The 26656-nt window shown below is 33.4% G+C and overlaps 1 protein-coding gene across 1 annotated transcript; it reads left to right on the top strand.

The window, feature by feature from the left end:
- The first annotated feature begins 350 nt into the window (after positions 1-350).
- Positions 351-13254, top strand: LOC111410820 (brefeldin A-inhibited guanine nucleotide-exchange protein 2). Its single transcript, XM_023041384.1, has 11 exons — positions 351-1573; positions 3168-3485; positions 6154-6499; positions 6598-7020; positions 7108-7397; positions 7906-8179; positions 9518-10017; positions 10145-10466; positions 10616-10976; positions 11130-11776; positions 12326-13254. The coding sequence occupies exons 1-11, from the start codon at positions 351-353 to the stop codon at positions 12935-12937; spliced, it is 5316 nt and encodes a 1771-aa protein (XP_022897152.1). The 3' UTR covers positions 12938-13254.
- Positions 13255-26656: the final 13402 nt, after the last annotated feature.

The raw sequence follows: 26656 nt of genomic DNA, 5'->3' as shown, positions 1-26656 counted from the left end.
TTTTTATATTAATGAAGAAATAATGTGACTTGGGCTGAGATATAAAACCAACATACATCGTGAACACACTGATTTGGATTAGTTTATTCTAAAGGGCAAAGCTGTAATTTCATGTGCCGTGAACTTTAGACAGTATCAAATTTGCCGTCGTCTCCGCTATCGCTGCACTTCCAAAGCAGTTCCTACTCTCGTTTCTTAGCCCTCCAAACTAGATCCACAGCCACCTCCGCCACCCGTCTACCACCATATCCGCCAAAATCTCCGCCACCGCTGCACCACCATCTCCGCGGCATTCATATTACGAAAACACAGATCCCATCTCAGATCTAAAACACTATCAAACCCCGGGAATGGCTTCTTCGGAAGCCGATTCCCGCCTGAACCTAGTTCTAGTCCCGGCGTTTGAGAAGATCATCAAGAATGCGTCCTGGCGCAAGCACTCCAAGCTCGCCGCTGAGTGCAAGTCCGTCGTCGAACGCCTAACCTCGGCTAACCCAACCCCACTACCCTCCTCTCCCACCTCTCCCTCCTCCCCCTCTTCCCCATCCATCCAATCTGATACTGACACAGCATCGTCCCACCCTGGGATTCTACTAGAACTCCCCCTCTTGGATTCTGACCTCATCTTAAGCCCCTTAATCAATGCTCTCTCGTCAAATTACCTTAAAGTCGCCGAGCCTGCCCTTGATGCTGTCCAGAAATTAATCGCCCACAGCTACCTTCGTGGGGAGGCTGACCCGAGTGGTGGCCTTGATGCAAAATTATTGTCCAGATTGATTGAATCCGTCTGCAAATGTCACGATCTGGGGGATGAATCTGTTGAGTTGTTAGTGATCAAGACACTCTTGTCAGCGGTGACATCAGTCTCATTACGAATCCATGGGGATTGTTTGTTGCAGGTGGTCAGGACGTGTTATGATATTTATTTGAATAGTAAAAACGTGGTAAATCAGACTACTGCCAAGGCGTCATTGGTTCAGATGCTGGTGATTGTGTTTCGGAGAATGGAGGCAGATAGCTCAACTGTGCCATTGCAGCCAATTGTTGTTGCAGAGCTGATGGAACCAGTAGAGAAGGCAGATGTGGATGGCTCGATGACTATGTTTGTACAAGGTTTTATTACTAAGGTAGTGCAGGACATCGATGGGGTTTTTAGTCCCTCAACACCGAGTGCTTCTTTGGGGTCCGGAAATGGGTCTCATGATGGGGCTTTTGACACCAAGACATCAACCGTGGAAGGCACAAACCCTGCAGATTTGTTGGATTCTACGGATAAGGATATGTTGGATGCAAAGTACTGGGAGATTAGTATGTATAAAACAGCTTTGGAGGGAAGGAAAGGGGAGCTGGTTGATGGCGAGGGTGAGAGGGACGATGATTTGGAGGTTCAGATTGGTAATAAATTAAGGCGAGATGCTTTTCTGGTTTTCCGAGCATTGTGTAAGCTTTCAATGAAGACTCCACCCAAAGATGCAGTGGCAGACCCTCTGGCGATGAAAGGGAAAATTGTGGCATTGGAGTTACTCAAGATTTTGTTGGAGAATGCGGGGGCAATATTTAGGACTAGTGAAAGGTACTTGATTGACTAATACTAGCCTTAATGGTTAACTTTGTTCTCCTTGAACATGCTACATTGTGCTAGGCTTCTAGCTTGTGGAAATCGTTTTTTACCAATTTGTGCCTAATTTTGCCATTTATACGTTCTTTTGTTTGATAATGAGTTTGCTATGGATGTCTGAATGATAAATTCACATAAGCACAGCTACTCGGGACACACTAGCAATGTAGTATATTGTGCCAGATTTGCACACTTTAGGTGCTGCATAGAAAAATGGATAAGCCCAAGATGGCCATTCATTATAAATTCTGGTTGAAATAAATTTTGTATAATATTCCATAATATGCATCCTTTTAAGTTGCAGAAAAGTGTTCTGTAGCATATAATATGATGTTCATCACCATGCTTCTAAACTATGCCCCCGTTTGGCCCTCATTAAATTACATTTCATTAAATTCTATTTTTATCTTTCCTATTTTCCACCACACAGTCTTTCATAAAATAATATTACACGTAAATCGAGAACTTTTACTTCTTTTTCAATCACTCATTTAAAAAAAAAAAAAATTCCAACCATTTTCATTTTTAGAAAATTGGGGCCAAGCGGGGGCTATATTCATCCATGACCATATAAACATGTTAGTGTCCACGGTGGTCATATTTTAAAAAAGAAACGAGTTCATATCGCACCCTGCACTATGGAGAACAATGAATTAAATAAACTATCACAGAATTGGAAAGAACCAAACATTTTATGCTTAGCACTTTATAAGTAGCACAAAAGTGAAAACATTAATCACCTTATCATCAAAAAGAAAAGAAAGTCATCTTATGAATTTTTTTAGCCAGACAAGAACGGCGATGATCATCCATATATGTTGACACCAGAAATTGAAAAGCTAATTCAAAATAGATGTTGTGTGCCTAGCAGAAGGGTTTAATGTAAAAGCTAGCCTTGAAAATTTTGGAAGCTTTGTTCTTTTGCAATCGTTAAACAAAATCCCTTTATTGCTCCATGGTTTTGTTTGTGACTCATAAAAAATCGCATTGTTCCTTGTGGTTCCTTACTTAACTAGCATCACATATCCACATTTTTCTCCTCTTTGACATGCACTTGTCCAATGATTTTCTCCTTCTCTTAAAAAGATTTTATCTATGATACCATTAGCCATACAACCTTTTCATGGATCTTGAACCATTGGAGAAGTTAGAATCCAGACGATTGTTCGTGTAATCGTGTGTAGATTGTAGCTGGCGATTTTTGTTTAAGTTGGTGCATTACTTTTGAATTAGCTCAATTACTTTGACTAATGTAGATATCCAGCTGACTTACCATTGTTTTATGTTTTGTCGTTTTACCCATTAAAACTACCTCCATTTTATTAGTCTGTCCCATTCATTTTGGCTGCATTTTTTGCTACCGCATTTCCATGCTTCATCTTTTGCAGATTTCATCATTTGGCAGTCTCCAACATTAAAAGAGATTCCTTTTACATGAAAATTTGACTATTCGCACTTGCTTTTGTTACATGTATATCTTTTTTTCTAGTATTCAGCTCTAGTCCCATTATTACTATTCACCGTTGCTCTGATTTTCTTGTGTGAACAGATTTTTAGGTGCGATTAAGCAGTACTTATGTCTGTCACTATTGAAGAACAGTTCTTCAACCCTCATGATTGTTTTCCAGCTTTCCTGCTCAATATTTATTAGTCTGGTGTCAAGATTTAGAGCTGGACTGAAAGCAGAGATTGGAGTGTTTTTCCCCATGATTGTCCTCAGAGTATTGGAAAATGTTGCTCAACCAAATTATCAGCAAAAGATGATAGTGCTCCGGTTTCTTGAGAAGCTGTGCGTTGATTCACAGATCTTGGTAGACATATTCCTTAACTATGATTGTGATGTGAATTCTTCTAACATATTCGAGAGGTATGGTTTGCTTATCATTTAGTTGACTTTATTTGAGACACAATAGTGTATGTGCATTAACATTTTCACATGCTCATTAGTCGTATTTGTCTTGCTTATTCCCTATAAGGGGTTATTAGTTGTCCTTTGTTTTACAGTATTTATCCAACATGGTTTGCACAATTGAATAGGAACTTCCTCATTTATTCTGTTGAACAAATTTACAATATTCATGAAGTTTACATTCATCCATAGTATGTAACTAACTTGACATAAGTCAGGAAAGTATCCCTATAAAAACTCTCCACTGCAAAAGCAGAAACAGTTTAGCTGATCAAGGAAATTACCAAGGATAGGAATCTGTTAAATAGTATGTTCAATATTTGAACTAATTGAAAGTACTTTACTTTAGAATAATGAATCAAATTATATGGGATCTATAACCAGATTCTCACGGATAAAAAATTCACCCTCAAGCTGGTGAGATATAAACTTGCCACTGGCTTGGTAGGCTCTTAGTCAAAACATCAAAGACTTGTCCACATCTTGAAACATGAGTACCAATCAATCCAGTGTCCAGCCTCTTTTCATTAAAGTGCATGTGCATTCACATGCTATGCATAGATTTTTAGCAATATTAATTGATGACTTGTTATTAGTTATAACTACACAAATTCATAATCCTTCTAATGTCTGTCCTAAATTACCAAGAATTATTTCAACCATAATAACTTGCAAAACCCACATGTGTCTTAGTTATCCTCACATGATGTAGTCTACATCTGTGTTGCACGGACACCGACATGTGTCAGACAAGACACGATGTGTCTTGTGATTTTTAAAAATGTAGGACACGTACATGTCGGGGACATGTTAGTTTAAATGTTTTAAATTGTAGATTTATAATGGTATCTTTATTATGTTTATGCTTTTTATCCTTTAATAAAATCAATTATTTTCTTAGTTTTGATTATTGTTCATGAAAAATACTTTTAAATTCGTTGAATAGCTATTCGTAATTATTATATAACTTTAAGTTAAACTAGATATTAGACTGTTAGGAAGGAAAAATTAATAGTATATGTTATGAAGTGTATCGGTGACGGACGCACATCACTAGTAGGTGTGTCTGTGCATCATGTGCATCTTTACTAAGTTGGGTTTTGACGGTAAAAGAACAAGATCCTACACATTTTAAGGCCTATGACCATACACAGCTTCATAAAGAGTTTTCTTTGTTGTGTGTCTCACTGGGTTGTTTGTAAGCAAATTGAATATGAAGAAAAATCAAGTTGCATTCCTTAGTATGATCTTTAACTAGGCACCTTAGCAATTACTAATCCTACCACCACTTTTGTTTCACAATTACTGCAATTTTGTATCTAGCTTCCTCCACACAGAATGCTGAAAGGCCACTAGTGTTGCAAAACTCCCCCAAATAATAACTCAGCCTTGTGTTAAACAAGGAATGGAGGTAGCCATCTTACAGTTGATCAACTGCTACAAATACTTATCGATGAAGGACATTGGCCAAATAGCAATGGGTTATACAAATCAATATTTTGTGAATGACCTTTAGCATATTAACCTCGACAAATTTGACAACATTTCACTAGCTTCCCAACATCTCATACGATTTTAAGTCAATAAAACCGTTCTTCCACCAGGCTAAATTCTTGCCTGGACCAAAAGGTCCTCCTAAACCACCACTATGTATTTCACAGATAATCTGCTCCGTGTAGCTCCGGCTGCAGTCCATTAACTCTGAATGCATACAATCAGGCATCACAAAAGGAAGTAATTTTTCTCGATACTTTTGGTACCTATCTAAATGCCTCACTAGAATGAGGATTCTCTTTATGTTTATTCTAACTCCTAAAATCCAATTACATGAGTGCCCATTGAAGTTAGCAAGTAACTATGTTAAGTGCATCTGGCCATCAGCTACTTTGTTACTCTCTCTGGCATTATCTCTTAATAAGAACGAAATTCTTGAAGGAAAGAACTTTGTTATCCTTGCTCTGGGTTGATCTTCTTTTCTGAATCCAAATATGAAGTGCAGTGATGGCCATGCAGTAACTGTAACATGTTTTCCTCTCTAGAGACTTGGATTACCTATGAAACAGATGAAGGCAGCTTCTGCCTCCTTTCCTGAACTCAACTATGGCCCTTAACCAATCAATGCTATTTCCTCCTTTTTCCTTTTTTTTTTTTTTTTGAGGGAGAGGGGCAGGTTGGGTGTGGTGGTGGTGCTGCATCTGGTAAACCCATTTCCATTGCTATGACCATGAGATAAGAAAAATTGTTAAGGATGCGCTAGCTTAGGTAATAGGCATTTGTTCAATTTATGAAGAAAATTACAGTATATATGAAGTACTTGTTCACAAAGAACATGCAACTCACTCTTTGAAAATCAGGGAAGAATCCTATAAATATTCTACCATCTACAAACTAGGAGATAGATTTACAAAGTAGATTAAACTGTCAAATAATTATATGCAATTTTGAACTTGAATTCATTCAAAAAAATAAAAGAAAAAAGAAAGATTGGACTCGAAGGAAATTAAATTCCTAAATAACAGGTTCCCAAAGGATGATTAACTAGATGAATTTGCTTGCAGTTTGCTTAGTACAGCATAATCTTAAGTCTCCATTGTCTTTCTCCATTTACTCGTGATATTCCTTACAGGATGGTAAATGGACTTCTTAAAACTGCTCAAGGTGTCCCACCTGGTGTTGCAACTACACTACAGCCTCCTCAAGATGCTACCATGAAGGTAGAAGCTATGAAATGCTTGGTTGCTGTTTTGAAGTCCATGGGTGACTGGATGAATAAACAATTGCGAATTCCAGATCCTCACTCTACAAAGAAATATGAGGATGCTGAAAACATTACTGAACCTGGAAGTATTGCTTTGGTGAATGGCAATGCAGACGATCCGACAGAAGCATCAGACAGTCAGTCTGAAGCCTCCAGCGAAGTTTCTGACGTTTCAACAATTGAGCAGCGCCGTGCTTACAAGCTTGAACTTCAGGTTAACTAATAAACAATTTGTCCATTAATGTAACAATTCTGTCTCACGACCACATTTCAGTGGATGACACATGTAATCTAATATGATATTCATGGCAGGAAGGCATCTCTCTCTTTAACCGTAAGCCTAAGAAAGGTATTGAATTTCTGATTAATGCAAATAAGGTGGGGAACTCGCCAGAAGAGATAGCAGCTTTCCTTAAAAATGCATCTGGGTTGAATAAAACTTTGATTGGTGACTACTTGGGTGAAAGGGAAGATTTATCACTGAGAGTGATGCATGCATATGTAGATTCCTTTGAGTTCCAAAATATGGAGTTTGATGAGGCTATCAGAATCTTTCTACAGGGATTTAGGCTGCCTGGTGAGGCACAGAAGATTGACCGCATCATGGAAAAGTTTGCTGAACGGTACTGCAAATGCAACCCAAAGGTCTTTACTAGTGCTGACACAGCTTATGTGCTTGCCTATTCTGTTATAATGCTGAACACGGATGCTCATAACCCTATGGTCAAGAACAAGGTATAGTGACGAAGCTTTATCCTAAATAATGAGATTTAAGGGACATACGTCTGATCCGTTTTAGATTTCTTATATCAATTAATGCAGATGTCAGCTGAGGATTTTATAAGGAACAATCGTGGAATTGATGATGGAAAAGATCTACCGGAGGAGTACTTGAGATCATTGTTCGAGCGAATATCACGGAATGAGATTAAAATGAAAGAAGATGATTTTGCAATCCAACAGAAGCAGTCTGTGAACTCAAACAGAATTTTAGGCTTGGATAGCATACTGAATATTGTGATCCGTAAGCGAGGGGAAGAAAATATGGAGACAAGTGACGATCTCATGAGACACATGCAAGAACAGTTTAAAGAAAAAGCCCGCAAGTCTGAGTAAGATCAACTACAATTCTTCTGTATGTAGCATGTTTGGCTAAACTTATAAGTTCTTGCTTTATATCTTTTTCGTTGGTCTATACAGCATAGGCTTAGTATAGAAAAAAGGTAAAGTTACTTTGATTAACTTTTGTCACCAATATATTGGGATAAGTTAGTTTTGATAAATAGTCACTCTTACTTTACTAAAACACATTTTTCCCCAACTTTGATCAATAAAAAATATTATTTACTTGTAAGTAAACCTTTTAATCTTAGCCTAACACGCTTAACATTACCTCAATTTAGATGCTTAGCTGGTATAAAAAAGACTTATGCTGTCATTGTCCCTACTTGCAGAAAGCAAAAGAAAGCAGGAAAATAGAGGCTTGAGAATGATGAAATAATATTTGTTGTATTAGAAAAAAAAATGGAGGCTTTTTAATGTGTACTATTGATAAATGATGATTCTTGTTGTGCTCCTTTAGATTTCTTTCTAATGTCAGATTGCATTGGTGAATTATAGGTCGGTTTATTATGCTGCAACAGATGTGGTAATTCTTAGATTCATGATTGAGGTATGTTGGGCACCGATGTTGGCTGCTTTCAGTGTTCCCCTTGACCAAAGTGATGATGAGGTTGTAATAGCACTATGTTTGGAAGGCTTTCGTTGTGCAATCCATGTTACTGCAGCAGTGTCCATGAAAACTCACAGAGATGCTTTTGTGACCTCGCTAGCAAAATTTACTTCCCTCCACTCACCTGCTGATATTAAACAAAAAAACATTGATGCAATCAAGGTTGGTACTTACTTTTCATAATGTGATCCATCTCACACAAGCCTCATTTTGTTAGTTAAGTTTTTCTTCATTTATATGAGGGAATGTGTTCCATCATACCCTGTGCAATCAAGATTCCAACAGTTGAACTTGAAGAGTGGCAAATTTTTTGCAATGCTGAAAAGTGTTAATTTTTTCCTGCTTTTCGTAGCGAAGTCCTCTATGTAATTCAAGTTATACTTTCCCGACAAATATTTTGAAGGGTGTCCTACATTTTGGTCCTATAATTTAATTATCCATAGGAAGTTCGTCTACAAGATCTGAAGTTTGACAATGTTTCTTTTCAGAAAGGGAAAAGGTAACCCAGGATTGCCGTAGTTCTCTTTCTAAATGGATAATTATGCATTTTACATGAAAGCAATCTTCAGAATAACTTTGTATCTAAAAAGATGCAAAAAATCTTCGGAAAGCTTATGGACTCCTTTGATGTTACCGTTTCCCAAGGGTCAATTTATGTTTTGCTGCAAATAATTTAAATTCCAGGTCGCACTCCCAACCATTGTGTAAAACATGTCTCCTAGGTCATCTTCTTTCATACCTTCCCAGTAAAATGATTTTGCTTGTATGTTGAGTTTTCATACATTTCATGAAGTATGAAGAAATTACAGTTGGCTTCTACTAAATACTTGTCACTCTCCCCTACAATATACCTTAGGTCCCCTCCTTCCCAAACTATACATGCATGGAGAGAGAGAGAGAGACCTATTGAGCGCCTATATGGGGTCTGCCTCACCATCCCGAAGCTGGTGACAGCCCCTGCTGGATTACACTTCCTTTTCTTTTGCTGTGCACATGCGTTTACATTTTCATTTAGTAAGGTTTCATGATTATTATTACTGTGTTCTTCTACATGTTACTCTCTGTACTTCTGTTTCTGATTGAATGCGTGGTCTGTATATGCATGCCTTTTTCTATTAATATGTGCACATTCTACAACTGTTTATGTATTTTCTTTTGTTCATATATACATGCAACTATTTTATACTGAATGCAGGATTAGAAGCTGATAGGTTGAAATTTTATGGCGCATTTAACTTTCTATTATTTTGGAGAATGTTACTTCATATATGTGATCGTTGCAATTACCTTTCATTATTGTGGATAAGTTATCCATTTTGCTTGAGCATGTTCTTAAGAATAATTTGTATTTTAACGTCTCAAATAGATTGGAATTGAAACCGTCTGGAAATTGAAAATTTAGTGTCAGATAAAAAGCAATGTCTTATTTCAAACTATAAGAAATGTACAGAGAAACTAATTTAGCTCCTGAACAACTCTCATTGGCACTTCTTTTAACAGGCAATAGTTACAATAGCAGATGAGGATGGGAATTACTTACAGGATGCATGGGAGCATATTTTAACATGTGTTTCTCGGTTTGAGCATTTGCATCTCTTGGGCGAGGGTGCTCCTCCCGATGCTACTTTCTTTGCAATTACTCAGAATGAATTTGACAAATCTAAACAAGCCAAGTCAAATATTCTTCCTGTTCTGAAAAAGAAAGGACCTGGTAAAAATCAGAATGTAGTGTCAGCAACGAGGAGGGGTTCATATGATAGTGCCGGTATTGGTGGTAATGCAGCAGCAAGAATTACATCTGAACAGATGAGCAACTTGGTCTCCAACTTAAACATGTTGGAACAAGTTGATGAGATAAACCGCATATTTATACGGAGTCAAAAGCTGAACAGTGAGGCTATTGTTGATTTTGTCAAGGCTCTCTGTAAGGTCTCTATAGAAGAATTGCGATCTATGTCAGATCCAAGGATTTTCAGTCTTACAAAGATAGTCGAGATTGCGTATGTATTATGCCCTTTGGCCTTTCACTGTTCCTGTTATTGGATTTTACAAAATTAAATCACTCTTGCTTACATTTTACTTTGGCTCGGGTGTGTAAATAATTTTGGTCCTTTTCCTTATGAACAGGCACTATAACATGAACCGTATTAGGCTTGTCTGGTCAAAAATTTGGATAGTACTCTCGGATTTTTTTGTGACCATTGGCTGTTCAGAGAACCTTTCGATTGCTATATTTGCAATGGACTCTTTACGCCAGCTATCAATGAAATTCTTGGAGCGTGAAGAGTTGGCCAATTATAATTTTCAAAATGAATTTATGAAGCCTTTCGTAATTGTCATGCGCAAGAGCAGTGCTGTTGAAATCAGAGAATTGATTATCAGATGTGTTTCTCAGATGGTGTTATCTCGTGTTAATAATGTCAAATCAGGATGGAAGAGCATGTTTATGGTATTTAACTCAAAGCCAGATATCATTGTCATCTTTGTGGAATAAAGTTATTGCTTTTGTAATTCTTTCTTTTGCAAATCATATTCTTGCATTTTGTATTCACTGTTTTCTCTATGATTTTTCTTGTCTAATTGTCTGAATATATGTAGGTTTTTACCACAGCAGCTTATGATGACCATAAAAACATTGTGATGCTGGCTTTCGAAATAATTGAGAAGATTGTGCGAGATTATTTTCCATATATAACAGAAACTGAGACCACCACCTTCACAGACTGTGTAAATTGTTTGATTGCGTTTACTAATAGTAGATTCAGCAAAGACATTAGTCTTAATGCCATTGGTTTCCTTCGTTTCTGTGCGGCAAAACTCGCTGAAGGAGATCTAGGGAAGGAAACATTTGGAAAGGACTCTCCATCTTCACCTCACGAAGGCAAAGATAAAAAGGTTGACAATGGGGAGTCCATAGATAAGGTGGATCATCTGTATTTTTGGTTCCCTTTGTTGGCTGGTAAGCAAAACACATCTTGGTGTTTATGATGGTTGCCATTGTTAAAGTTGACATTCATTTCATCCTGATAATTTCTCTTTCTTTACCTATTTGGAATAAAAATATAACCAGTTGAATGAACTAATGTACTCTCTCCATCTTTTCTCTCGCTAGGTTTATCTGAACTTAGCTTTGACCCGAGGCCTGAAATCAGGAAGAGTGCCCTACAAGTGCTCTTTGATACCTTACGCAACTATGGCCAACACTTTTCTCTGCCATTGTGGGAAAAGGTGTTTGAATCTATCCTATTCCGAATCTTTGATGATGCTCGACGTGCTATTGACCCATCCCGTGGGAATGAGATTAATGGTGATGAGGAACTTGATCAAGATGCATGGCTTTACGAGACATGCACACTGGCTCTACAACTTGTAGTAGATCTTTTTGTTAATTTTTACGACACAGTCAATCCACTTCTGAAGAAAGTGCTGATGTTATTGGTGAGTTTTATCAAACGTCCTCATCAAAGCCTTGCTGGTATTGGTATTGCTGCATTTGTTCGTTTAATGAGCAATGCTGGGGAATTGTTTTCTGAAGACAAGTGGTTTGAAGTGGTTTCATCTCTCAAAGAAGCTGCCAAGGAAACGCTTCCCCATTTCTCTTTTATTCTTAATGAAGAAGATTTGAATAGGAAAAACCACGATGAGTCCACTGGGACAAGTATTCCTGATGATGATTTGGATAACTTGAGGAGACATCATTTGTTTGCTGATATATCTGACGTCAAATGTCGAGCTGCTGTTCAGCTTTTACTAATTCAGGTGGGTAACACTTTTTAAAGTTAGTCAAATTTCCTTGATGTCTCTTTAGTCATGTTCGAAATTAATTTATTTAATAGAAGTTATGCTGGCATGGGCATCACTTTCCTGTTTCAAATTAATCCTCGCGTCCTCTTCATCTCTATCCCTGGAATTTCTTGCATTGACTTTTCCTGATTGAAGGAAGAGGACAGGTAGATGCCTTTGTTTGAAAACTCTTGGATTTGCTAAGGATATTTTCAGAGCAGCCATCTATATTAGGAGTTGGAGAATGTAATATCACATTGTATCTGGAATCTTAAGTCTTGTTCTTTAAAATTTGCTTGTATGGAACTCTCTTATTTGTAGTAAGGTTAAGAATGCTTTTTATTCTTTATTTAAAAATTCATACAATTGTATATGCTCATGCTGTACTTCTATCCCATATTTTCCTGTCGTGTCTACCCACAAGCAGAATTTCTCAATAAAATTCTTCTCGTCACTTTATTTTCTCATTGTCATATAATTGCTTCTAAAGGTCTGATATAAACTTTTCATTTGAATATATGGCAGGCGATCATGGAGATCTACAACATGTATAGAGCCCAACTATTGGTCGAAAACACTGTTATCCTCTTTGATGCCGTGCATGCTGTTGCACTTCATGCTCACAAGATAAACAGCGATGCAGCATTACGTTTGAAGCTGCAAGAACTCGGGTCAATTACTCAAATGCAGGATCCTCCACTACTTCGACTTGAGAACGAGTCTTATCAAATTTGCCTCACATTTTTGCAGAATCTTGTGGTCGATAGGCATCTTGGTAACAAGGAGTCAGAAGTGGAGTCTTACCTTGTCAACCTCTGCCAGGAGGTCTTACAAGCCTACATTGAAACTGCATACTTGAAACCGATGTCTGATTCGTTTCTTGACAAGCAACTCCACTGGAAGATTCCTCTAGGTTCTGGAAGACGAAGAGAATTGGCTGCACGAGCACCTCTTATTGTTGCAACTCTCCAAGCTATGTGTAGCCTAGATGATTCATCATTTGTGAAGAACCTGCCTTGCTTCTTTCCCTTGCTTTCGCGCTTGATAAGTTGTGAGCATGGTTCCAACGAGGTTCAGCTCGCCTTGAGTGATATCCTTAGCTCATCAGTGGGTCCAGTCCTACTACGGTCATGTTGAGCTTGGTTCTCTTATCTGCATATCTTTGATGTGCGATAATCTATTCAAGTTCTCTGCAATTTTCGTTTCGTCTATAATATTTGTTTTTGAAATATAGGATCACAGTGTACGGAAAATTGGTAAAGATTTCCTACAGCCCTCTGCTACAGAAACCTATAGTAGTTAACTCAGGGGGTTCAGTTTATCTAGAATCACCAGTTATTATCATGAATTCGACTTCTTGTATGTTTATTGCTCATTGAATTTTAGAACGCGAGTTTTGTATATGAAGAGTTACTGTCACTGTTTATTCAATTTCTTCTTGCGGGTTGGTATCATTCATAAGAATCTTGCTGTAACTTGGAGGTCATTTTCTATCATTCTGGGCTGGCAAACTGGATGATATTCGTTTCTTCTTTGCAGGACAGAAATCTGAATTCTTTTGGTAGACAGAAATAAGATCAAACAGAATGATAGAGGAAGATTTTGGTCATTCAGATTGGGTTTTTGGTTATCCCATTTAGTAGAGTTAAATATTGTTACATAATGAATCCCTCATTTGGTTTATAAAATTGATTTTAAATATATTAATAAACAAATTTAGTTTACTGTTGCTACCGTAAAGTTGCTTAATGGAGAAAGTGTGATGTTATTAATCACAATATAATTCGAATATGTTGATCCTGGCAGCATATTTTATTTTAAAAAGAAGTTAAAGAATAAAAGCTTCTCAATTCTGCTCATTTAATTATCTATGATTAAAATATAAAGTTTGACCATACTTTAGTTACTAGTTCTTTTTCAACTATATGTATTATGCTTTTGTTTCTAATTTTTTTATATTTTGAGATTCAATAGATATAATTAATTTTCTCCTTTTAAAATATTATATTGTAGTAAACGAATCTTTAATTATAATTTGTTATAAAAAAAAATTACAATACTCTCAATATTTATAATATTATATGAGGACATCAATATGTATAATGTCTATTTTAATAATTTTTTTTTCCTTGGCCCAAAGCCCAAATACTGGTTTTGACATGTAAAATAATTTTGAAACAAAAATTTACCAAACACTCAATTGATTCTTCCCGTAGCTGATTCTTTCTTCAACACAGTTTTTTATGATTATTTTAAAAGCAAAGCAATACCGAACTAAGCCGAAATTATAAATAAATAAAAATGAACAGTAGATAAAAATTAAATTGAATGTTTATAATTATGAGCCAAACATATGGTCAGTTCAAGTGATGCTTAGCGTCGATCTATGTGTCAATAGAGCTAACGTCACATTATCCAATTAAAGCTGAGATACTTTTTTATTAACAATGTGATAGTGATCCCACTTTCATATAGGCTGATACTAAGCACCATACGTGCTAAATAAGATCATTTAAATAAAAAAAAAATAGTAAGAACATCTCCAAAAGACTTTATAAATATAAGATACTATCTATTTTATAAACTCAATACACTTAAATAAGTTTTAAGAGACTTTCCCCGTTTGGCCTTCATTAAATTCTATTTCATTTTTTTTTCTTATATTTTCAATGACACAATCTTTCATAAAATAATATTACACGCAAATAAAAAACATTTTATTCTTTTTCAACCACTCATTTTTAAAAAAAACACCATTACACCAATTTTCATTTTCAAAAAATGGGGGCCAAACATGGTCTTTATTTATAAAGGCATCTATGTATAATAAAAAACGGCGTTGTAAATTAAATACTATTGTGAATGACATTTGTAGTCTTGCAACCATAATTATACAATAAATATAAGGCTTTGATTCTCAATAAAAGAAACTTGACTTTTGACTTTATTAATTTTTTTTCTATAATTCTTTTTTTCTCTTAATTTTATAGTAAGTTATCAACATGAAATTTTAGCAAACTAAGTTAACAAAATAATACTTATTACCTACTCAAAGAAAAGCACGAAAGGTTAACAAATTGACTTAGTAAAACTACTGACTCTTCTTTTCTCTTCATAATGAAAGAAGAGTATAGTTTAATTGCTCCATAAGAAATATTATGTTCTTAACTACATTTCAAATTTTATTATGTTGTTGCTCATAAAGAAGCACACATCCCAGTATGAAGAATAATATGGGAAAAAAAAGCTTCTCAATTCTGTTTATTTAATTATCTATAATTAAAATATAAATTTTAACCATACTTTAGTTACTAGTTCCTTTTCAACTATATGTATTATGCTTTTGTTTCTAATTTTTTATATTTTGAGATTCAATAGATATAATTAATTTTCTCCTTTTAAAATAATATATTGTAATAAACGAATCTTTAATTATAATTTGTTATTAAAAAAATTACAATACTGTCAATATTAATAATATTATATGAGGACATCAATATGTATAATGTCTATTTTAATAATTTTATACATGCACAGCTATACAGAACCCTTATTTTATTTTTATTTTTTTTGTTGTTTTTTTTTGTGGAAATTACATAATTCCAGATCTTGAAAGATCACAGTTCAAAAATCAGGAACCAAATTTCATTGTTCAAAAATTAGGTTTTGATATAATAATTAAATATTAAATATTCAAATTTAATTCCCCAACCCTAATATTTTCATCATTCTTCATTCTCTCACTAATCACTTCTCTCTCTCTCTAACTCCATGGCCTCCGATCGAAGTTCATTGCCGGTCGCCACAGCAGCCAGTAAAACCTCCTCTCCAGTGCGGTCGCCTTCTTCTCTTGGACCCGCGAATGTGAGTGCCGTGGTAATTCTTCCATCGCTGTGAGTGTCGCCGCGATTTTCAGCAGTTGCGATGTTGGATACGGTGGGTTGGGGCTCTGTGGCGACAGCGCCTGCTGCTAATTCAGGGACTGCTGATAGGGCGACAGGTGCGAATGATGGCAAATGGTGATTGGTGCCGACGCGGGGAGTGGATTTGGGGTTTTTGGGTGTTAATATGTTATCTCTTTCTCTTTTTCGATCTGCAGTTAATGATTTGCCGTATTGGTGGTTGCTTGTTGTTGGTTTTTGGGTGATGGTGGTTGTGATGTTGGTTGGCGATGGTAAGGTAGTGGTGATGGTCATGGAAGTGGCGACTGTGGTTGTGGATGGATTGGTGCGAGATATGGTGGTGTTGGTTTGACTGTTTGGTGGTGGCGGTGATTTTGTGATTGTGGAGGTGGTGGCGCTCGTGGTGGTGGCTATTATGGTGGTTTTTGGGGGCGGTGGAGGTGGATCTACAGTGGTGGTTGTGGTATGGTGTTGGGGTAGTGGTGATGCTGATTGTTGTGTTTTTTTGGTTGGAGTCGTGGTGGTGGTGGTCTTGTTTTGGTTGTGTCGAGGGAATTGGATGATTCTTGTTGGTAGTGAAACTGATGGTGGTGGTAGATTGTTAGTGTCGACGGCGAAATGGTGGCCGACGACAGGGATGGCGTGAGTGTGGTGGAAAGTGGTAGTGGTGGTATAAAATATGACCTAATATTTGATCTGTGACAAACTATTTGATCACCTGTGACCAATTCAAACTTAAAATTTGATAACTGTGACCAAAATAATTTGTGACCGATAAACTGTGACACGTGACTTGTAATTCGAATGATCTGTGACCTCCAAATAATATGTGACTGACAAAATTTTTGATTTGTGACTACGAAATAATCATTTAATCAATTAATTTGTCGATATGTGACTAGTAAATAAATCTATGACCTATAATTATGAATATGTGACTATTAATCGTGTAACTGTGACTTTATTATCTATATTTAATAAAAAATTTTAATTAATTAAATATGTACCTGATTTTTGAATTTTAAAAGTATTTACTTGATTTTTGAATTGAGGCAAACTTAAAGCCTGAAATGTGAACTCTTCCCTTTTTTTTTTCCGCTTGGCCCAAAGCCCTTGAAACAAAAATTTACCAAACACTCAATTCTTCCCGTACCTGATTCTTTCTTCAACACAGTTTTATATGATTATTTTAAAAGCAAAGCAATACCGAACTAAGCCGAAATTATAAATAAATAAAAATGAACAGTAGTAAAAATGAACAGTAGATAAAAATTAAATTGAATGCTTATAATTATGAGCCAAACATATGGTCAGTTCAAGTGATGCTTAGCGTCGATCTATGTGTCAATAGAGCTAACGTCACATTATCCAATTAAAGCTGAGATACTTTTTAATTAACAATGTGATATTGACCCCACTTGATACTAAGCACCATACGTGCTAAATAAGATCATTTTAGAAAAAAATAGTAAGAACATCTCCAAAAGACATAACAAATTGAAATAGTAAAGCTACTGACTCTTCTTTTCTCTTCATAATGAAAGAAGGGTATAGTTTAATTGCTCCATAAGAAATATTATGTTCTTAACTACATTTCAAATGTTATTATGTTGTTGCTCATAAAGAAGCACACATCCTAGTATGAAAAATAATATGGGGGGAAAAAAAACGGTGTCGATATTCCTGAAGAAACCAAATCGACTATACAAACATTCAAGAAGAATATTATTTTGATTATTCCTGAACAAATCAAATTTTATATATTTTAGAAGAATATATATTCGTTGCCAAAAACAATTTTACACAGATTAGTATTTCTGAAAAATATTAGTTATTGCTCCAAAGGACCACGGTTATATATTATATTTATTCCGGAAGAAAGCGCAACTTTTCATAAAATTAATATTATAGATGAATTTTTATTTTTTTTTTGGCGAAAATAAATGTATCTATATCAATATTCTAGGAAAATATTAAATTGTGGTTCCTAGAGAAAAACAACTTTCTACTTATTAAAACCCTTCTAAAATGTTTGTTGTTCTTAAGAACCAATATCACAACTGGTAAGAGGGAAAATGATCTAATTTTCACCGGTGCTTAGTTTATGTTAAGCACCGATAACATGTCATACCATTTATTTGGTGAATAAGTTAATGGTACGTTCCATGAATTAAATGATTCACTAATTAATTATTGTAACATGTCATCGGTACTTAACATAAATTAAGTATCGGTGCCCATTAGATCATTTCTCCTGGTAAGAATATTATTTAAGAAAAATTCAGTTCTATATTTGATTTTAATACTCACAAAAAAGCGTAATATTAGTCTATAACAATTTTCTAGTCCAATTTTGTGTAGTTACTCCTCGAGAGCACAACTATGTAAGTATCAATATTTAAGTAAAATATTAAGTTTGTCGATCACGAAGAAGCATATAAGAGCATACATAATTTTAAGAATATTGTGGTATTACTCTTCAACGAATATATATAGAAAAACACAACTTTGACAATTCTATATTACATACATGAAAATTCTCAAAGAAAATTATTTAAATATATTCCTTGTTTTATCTCCATTATAAAAAAATTGAAAGATAATCTTTGTTGAATATTCGACAAAAAGAAAGCAATTTTTTTATTTTTTTTTGGTTTTTGGTTTTTTGAGCTTGTACGTGTTTGAAGGCTAAAATCATCCTTGGCAAGGATCAAGGTAATCTATTGATTATGAAAATCATAAAATTTAATTTCTTGAAAGCTTTAGCGTTTAATTGTTTTGTGAAAATTGGATATAGCGCTAATTTAAGAGAGAAGATTAAGAACGGAGAAGATAAAAACTTTTGATTATTTATGATATGCCTTTTAGTTTTTGAAAATACAGTTTAGAATAACTTTCTATATAATATGTTATTTTATGAGTATTTTATTTTTCTATTGAAATTTATTTGCTAATCATAGAATCTATATTTATGCCTTTTGAAAAACTAGAAGATTTCTTATGTAAAAATTTATCATGTATTGCTTGCTTTCAGGTATATAGATCAAGAGACCTTCACCAGCTAATCTAAATTGAATTTCCATTACTTTTGGAAATTATATGGGGTGTTAAGATTTGTGGTCCATCTTAATAAGGTTAACCTTATTAAGAGGAGTAACTTAAAATCTATTTAAATTGGTCAATATTTCAGTATTTAACCAATGTAGGTGTTAAGATTTGGGGTCCATCTTAATAAGGTTAATTTTATTAAGAGGAGTAACTCAAGATCTATTTAAGTTGATCAATATTTCGGTATTTAACAGATGCTGAATTTATTCCATTAACATGCCCCCACAAGATGGTGGCTCTTTTTGAGCAGACCAATCTTGAAATTCGTGTGCTCATTTTTGAGACTTAATCGAATCGAATAGCTCGTTGAGCTTAATGGGCTTTGATACCATGTTAAGGCTTGGGGTCCATCTTAATAAGGTCAACCTTATTAAGAGGAGTGACCCAAAATCTATTTAAGTTGGTCAATATTTCGGTATTTAACCGATGTGGGATTTATTCCCTTAACATGGGGTCCCATCACCCTCCAATCTCTGTGTTAACTATTTAGATATTATTTTTAATTAATAGATACATGATTGCATGATGCTTATCATACATAAATTAAGTTTGTGAGGTAACTTACTCAATTTTTTTTTTCTTTTTATGAGCACATTTATTCAGAATTGGTAATAACGACCTTTGTAATAAGTGCTAGAATTGATTCATGAGTAGCTAGTTTCTGAATGCGAGTAATAGTTGATTAATCATCGGTGTAGTGGAAATTCTTACAAATATTTTAAATACGTTTCAATTTAGTTAAGCCTATTTGTAAAAAAAATTCTGTGTCATGGATAACTTATTACAGTGTAAATTGCATACTAGGTTTATAAACATGGAGGGTTCAATGCACTAACAATTTGACATTACTAGGGTTTCTATTTTTATTTTTATTTTTTTGTTTTATATATCAAAATTGTGGAAACAATTGATTTGATATATATCTTTAAAAGTTTTTTTTTTTTTTGGGTGAATTATAAAACCTATCATTTTCTTTTTTAAAATTGTAACATCAAATCAATAAAAATAATTTAATATATGTACTTAGAATCTAGGTAGTTAATCCAAAAAGTTGCTTGGTTTACTGCTATATTAATTAATAAATTAAACTACGTCGGCTTCAATTTCCTATAATAGTTAATACTAAAACTGCAATCATTTTGTTTTCTTTTATCTGATTATATTATTATTATTATGCGTGTAATTATTTATGAGTCCCATCATTTGTAATGTCCTTCAACTGACTGCTTTAGAAGACATTTAGATTTCTTCAAGTTGATGACTTTTAGAATGTATATATTTTATATATGTTTAGAGAAAAAAAATTTTAATTAATAAATATTTCTTTGAGTTAATAATACAGAAAAATCCGTATGTCTAATGTTGGAAAAGCTTAACAAGTTTCAAGATCTAATTAAAACAATATATATCTAGATTCCATTGAATTTAATTAGGAAAAAAGCTTCACAATTTAATTAATTACTCCCAGCTTGAATAATTAATTAATTCTTGAATTCTTCCGAAGTTTCTAAACTGTACAATAAGGATCCTACAGACATCAGCTCTTCCAAATAGGTAGGGATCTTACTTTATGTACTTGCTATGATTTACAATATATAAAAACCCGTGTTTTTGCTTAATTAATTGCTGTTAATTATCTTTAAATATATTGACATGAACACTAAGTTATGTGGGAGAACAGGCATATAGATAAAAGAAATTAGGATAAAACTATATGTTATTGTAATTTGTTATTACATGCGAGCACTCCTTTTTCTATGCACTCATTTTACTAATTGTGGGACTCCGTTGCTGCTTAAATTACTTTAGCAGTTGGGTTAGTTTTCGAAATTCTCAATTACATTCTTTACATTTCATTAAGGGTTCATGCAATCTTGAAGAAACGAGTAGCAGTCGGCTAAGTGGAATTAATTGAAATTGTGTAGGTGTCATTATCATGATTGTATCAACAAGTGATGATAGATCTATTTCAAGTATTTTATTGGAACCGATCTTGTGATTCGTTTCTTTCTTTATTTCTTCTCGTCCCTTCAACTTTATCATGACCATTCAATAAATTGAACTCCCCATCAATCATGACCATCTTAAACATTATCTTTGTTTCAGATTAAACTTATTTCAGAAAATAGACAACAAATTTTGATTTAGTGTGCATGGTAGGGAATATTCTTAACTGGAGTTGTTCAAAAACCCTAGCTGGATCTACAATTTATCAAGAAAGAGTTGACAAGACAAGATTATTAACGTTTGGTGAAGATGAAATTGCAGTTATTAGGATGTCAAAAGATGACAATAAAGGATTCCAAATCAATCACTATCATCACGTGCTGACCTAAAATTGGTCGGCTGTTTAGTTTGTAAAAAAAACGCCATTATAGATGCAATTTGCATTAATTAATCTCAACTTGGAACCCGTGGATTGGACTTTGCACAAAGAATAAGAAAATGGGATGCAACAAATTTCAAGCCCAAAGCACCTCCCAAGAAAGGTAGAACATGGGATACTTTATCCCACACATGCCTCGCTTAATTTTACATCGAACTCTATATATTAATGGATAGGTAAATCAAGAACATGTATTCAATTCGCGATTCCACTTGTTATTTATAAGGAAAATGCCGTTTGTACATCTTATGGTGTACACACAGCCTTACACCCCCCTTACATGGAGGGGACCCACGATTATTATAATACATGTGGGCCCCCTCGATGTGAGGGGGGTGTAAGACTGTGTGTACACCATTGTGTACACACAGCACAACCCTATTTATAAATTAACTTTTTTAGTAGTCGTGAGAGTATATTACGTCTAAAAATTTAAGTTGTTAAAAGGGTCTTTAATGCATTCTTGATCTCAAATGCAACTTGTTAAAATCTTAACTTGTGACGAAGAAGACATGTATAGAAATTTTATACTTGGACAACAATGTGACAACAAATCAAGAGGTAGCATTATGATAGATTCCAATCCTTAATTAGGTGCTAAAAAGTAATAGTGTTCTTTCAAGTGGTCCATGTACCACCATAGATTAGCTAGCTTAAAGCAATTGTTTAGTGAGGGAAGGTAATGGGATTCCATTGTATATATTAATAAGAAATTAGTTGTGATTAAGATAAGCATTACATTACAATATGCTTGTTGCACAAGACCCAAACCTGCTTTATTTTTTAACTTATTTTATTTTAATTTTTACATATATCTTTATTATTTATTTATACTAAAGGGAAGACTTTGCCATCCTAGAAGACCCCACTTCCAAGTGTTCACACATTCATTGTTCGTCTTTGACAAACTTTAAGCCTAAACTCTTGTGAATTCATACAGTGCAGAAGCCCCAGTTTTGAAATTTTAACCAAAACATTCAAAGACGAAATTTAATTAAATTACGATGAAAGCAAAAATAATCTACAAATAACCAAATAGGCATGAATACAAAGAAGTACATAATGACCAGAATACTTTCAAACCTAATATTCCTCGATCGAGGTATTCATATCGATTGAGAAAAATAAAAGAAAACCAATTTGTGAAACAGTTGTGATTTCAAACTTGGAACTTCCACACACGCAGCAAATTGTTTGTATATTTTCAGTCTTCTGATTTTTCATTTTGCATGTGGACTAACAGTGAAATCATGGGGAAAATTAAGATTTCTGTTTTCTTCAATAATCTAGGTATGTATTCCAGATGACGGTCGTGATTATTAATTTTCTTGTCCTTGAGTCAATTTGAAATGAAAATAATGAGAGTTAAATTTGTACTCTATTGTCGACAATTGGATTATCAATCAAGCATTATTTTAATTCTTTTTTATTAATTTCATTCATTGACCTAAGGGAAAGACAATCATTTGGAAAACAATTACAAGAAGAAATTACAGATGATCAATTTGATAAATATACTATTATGATGAACAGCATGTATTTCAGCTCTCGTGGGGGAAATTGTTTGACTTCCCTGGAAAATGATGTTTTGTTTGTATTATCGCATAAAAATTTTAAGATTATTTCAATAATTTTTAAATTATTAGAATTCATTTAAAATGCTACTGTTGAAATATATAATGAGTATTCGAGTAAAAGCATTAGTAACTATAAGGCTTTGACTTACCAACTTATTAAAACAAGAAAAATAAATAAATTCATAGATACCTTATAATGTTCTTTTCTAAACATCATTTTATTTATAAATTACAGTTTACAACTATTATTAAAATTTTGTAGGAAATATAAGAGCAATGGTACGAGTTCTCAAGTTTGAGGCAGAGAAAGGAGAAATAAAATAGAACTTTGTTATTTACACTTTGGTTGACACTTGTATTGTTATCAAGTGTCGATTGGATGAAAAAAACTGTTTAAAATTTAAACTGTTCAATATGATAATTGGCGGCATGGTGCATATGTAGTAAGGTTTAATAAAATAATTGGCACAATGAGAGTTGAGGGCAGAGAGAGAACAGTAATGGCGAAATGCAGACGGCTGTGAAGGTTTTGCTGTCACAATCACGCCCACTACGTCTGGTTTCTCTAGCCGCCTTCAAAATTTAATTAATTATATATGCCTTTTTAAAGCATTATTCGTGTTTATCACCCATGAAAATATAATAATTTTGGTGTTAAATATCAATGATACTACACAATTATTCATTGAACCATATTTTGGGAAAAGTATGTTTTTAATAGTAATTTTCTAGGGAATGTCGGGTTAAAAATATAAAAAAATTTAAATTTAAGTGTAAAATTATTATACGGGAGAATGTGTGATTCAAAATGAGTTTAAAAAAAAAACTGAAGCTCAAACGGAACTTAGACACCATGAGCAAATAATATATAAAAGGATAAATTCATATCAAGAAAATTTTCATTTTTATATAGGCCCTGTTTGACATCCATTATTTCAAAACTCCTTATTCGACGTACTTATTTTCAATTACATTCACATAATTAAACATTCTACACGTAAACTCAAAACTTATTCATATTTTTTAATGATATATTCTCCAAAAATTCATTATTCAATAATTATTATTATTATTATTTTATTTTTTTCAAATAATGGCCATGAAATAGGGTTAGAGAACTTTGTAACACATAATATTCGATAATTAGAATTATCCCTTTTTCTCTTGTTTCTATTTTTAAGGTACTCGTAAGCTATAAGCTTCAATGATATTCTCTAAAAATACGAGGTTTGCTCTATGATACAACTATTTCTAGTCAAAAAATAAGAGGAAGAAATATTAATATTTATAAACACTTTAATTTTGTTGTTGAACCATGCCAAAGAAATGTCTTGGTCAAGTTATGTTTCGACATAAACTGAATATTCCGTCTATGCAAACACCTTTTATTGGGACACTGAGTTAATTATCCCTGCATGCACGTGCACATGAGTTTGATGATTGCGTTGGGACTTCCCTAAATCAGAGATGAATCCAATTGTCTTTGTTTGCATATGGACTGCCCGTTTGACCCATTTTCATTGGTTAATATTTCTCACTGTCAGTTTTTCCTTCTCAGAGAATTATTATCATTTTCTTTTTCTCATGCAAAATGACCTATAATATCATTCCAATCAAGCTACATTTACAGTAAATTTGACATATCTCTAAGGTTACATTTTTTAGACATTGATATCTTCACAATATTTTAAACAATCAATGGCATATATTTTGACAACGCTTGAAATGTCAAATTTGATGTACAACTAATTTAATCCGTATCCAAGAGTAATATTATTTGGACCATGCTGTATATACATAAATGTTGACATATTGATTTACACTAATGTGAATTGATAGATTTTGGAACATTGATCTTGACGACACCATTTTCAATAAACGGCCAAATTTTTGACACATGGGATGGTGTCAATCAAGGTATACAATTTGTGTTTATGAGTAGTTTAATCCATATTATTTATTAGGTGTAGTGCTTAGCACCTATTTAGGCAACATAAGTGTCATTCTAACATGTTGTCACTTAAATTAGTGCCAAATAAGATTATCTTATCAAATGTCTTGCAGGAACAATCTAAGCAAAGTTTTCTAAAAAAATATAATGTGCTTATATTTGGCTCATATTTATAAACTGTTTATAAATAATCATGTCATTTTTTATCCACACACTATAAAAAAAATACAAGTATTATCCAGTTATTGTAACTCATTTCTATCTATTTGTAAATTTAAATTGTTTATAAACATTGTCAAAAGTCAAATTATTTTCATATACATATAGTGCGGGATCCACAAGTACTATTCATTTATCCATAATTTATTTCTATTTATTTAAAAACATACATATTTATAAATCCTTGCCAAATATATGCTAATAAATAATTTTAAAAATTTTCAACTTTGTCTCGTTTGACAAAAAAGCCTATATTCTTTGAAGTTTGTGAAAAAAATAAGAATAATGGACCAAAAACGCCCGTCAATTTTACCTAATTTGACCAGAATGCTTAGATTGTTGAAATTTTTCAAAATGGAAGGAGAATTTGAGGACACTTTTAAAGAGAGAATGTTAAAGAAGTTTAAATATATTAAAACCATATTTCAATTATAATGACGGTACTCAAATTTTATTTATTTTCACACTTACGTCTCTAAATTTTTTTGGCGTATTTTTATCTTTAATCTTCAATTAATTGACAGTTTTGATTCCGACATGATGGTTACCGTCCAAATATTTTGTTAATGTGGATAAAACATGTTGTCTAACCATGTATTTTTTTTATTTTTTTGTTTATTTAAAAATATATATATTAAGGGCTATAAGTTTTTTTACTCGCACTTAAGAAATTACCGTCATCACGGATAAGATGTGGTAAATAATAGAAAATTGAGAATAAAAAATACAATGAAAAAAGTTAGGAACCTTTTATTTATTTTGTTGTAAGTAGTGGAGAGTACAGAACTTCAAATAACTTGAAATATTGGGGAAAAAAAATTTATTTTAAATTTATTTTTTTATTTTGGGTTAATCGATAGTACTAACTGAATAATAACTTAACTCCTTTTTTCTTTAAATAATGTCTAGTTATTAAAAGTTATTAAAAACAAAGACTGTCTATCCCAACTCATCCATAGAGCAGACAACATAACAATCATCAAATTCACGCAAACCCACCAATGGAAAAAAGCTATTATCTTTCTAATTTTGGAATAGCTTATTAATTAATATCATTTTTTTTGGTTTTCCATGAAGTAGCTAGGACTCCATATCAATAATTTATTATTTGAATTGACTATACATTAATGTACCTCCAATTAAAAAGAGATTATACGTATCACCATGAGCATCGATTCACCAACTTCTATCACTCATAAGAAAATTATAATTTAGATTGACATCTATGTTCACATCATGATGCACAAAAACGTATCCTGAAATTTTTTCTGATATATTAATTACTAAGTCACATTGTGACTATGCGCAAAAAAACGTATCTTGTATTTTTTTTCTTATATATTAATATGTTGGTACATCACTAACGATATTTTGCATCCCATTTTACATTTAATGTGACTAAGCCACATTGTAACATTAGGGTGAACGTTTCTTTTTCTCAACCAATTGAATCAAATCAGAATTGGCCTGTTCAAGTTCAACCTTGAATGGTTTTAGGTCTTAAAATTGAGAACTGCACCATTGTGGTTCATTTCTTGATTTCAACTACAAATTTAATTTCAAAACTATTTTATAGTGTAACCGTTGAACTAAATTAGATGAATATACATGAATTGATATGCATTCGCAATAATCAACACCCTTTTTTGCTTGAAATAATAAGTATGAAAGTGAAATTACAAAATTTAGTCAACAATTTGTACTTGATATATA

Source organism: Olea europaea, chromosome 15 (genome assembly GCF_002742605.1).
Source record: "Olea europaea var. sylvestris chromosome 15, O_europaea_v1, whole genome shotgun sequence".
Classification (NCBI taxonomy): Eukaryota; Viridiplantae; Streptophyta; class Magnoliopsida; order Lamiales; family Oleaceae; genus Olea; species Olea europaea.
Note: the sequence above shows the minus strand (reverse complement) of the source record. Positions and strands in the feature narration are given on the sequence as shown.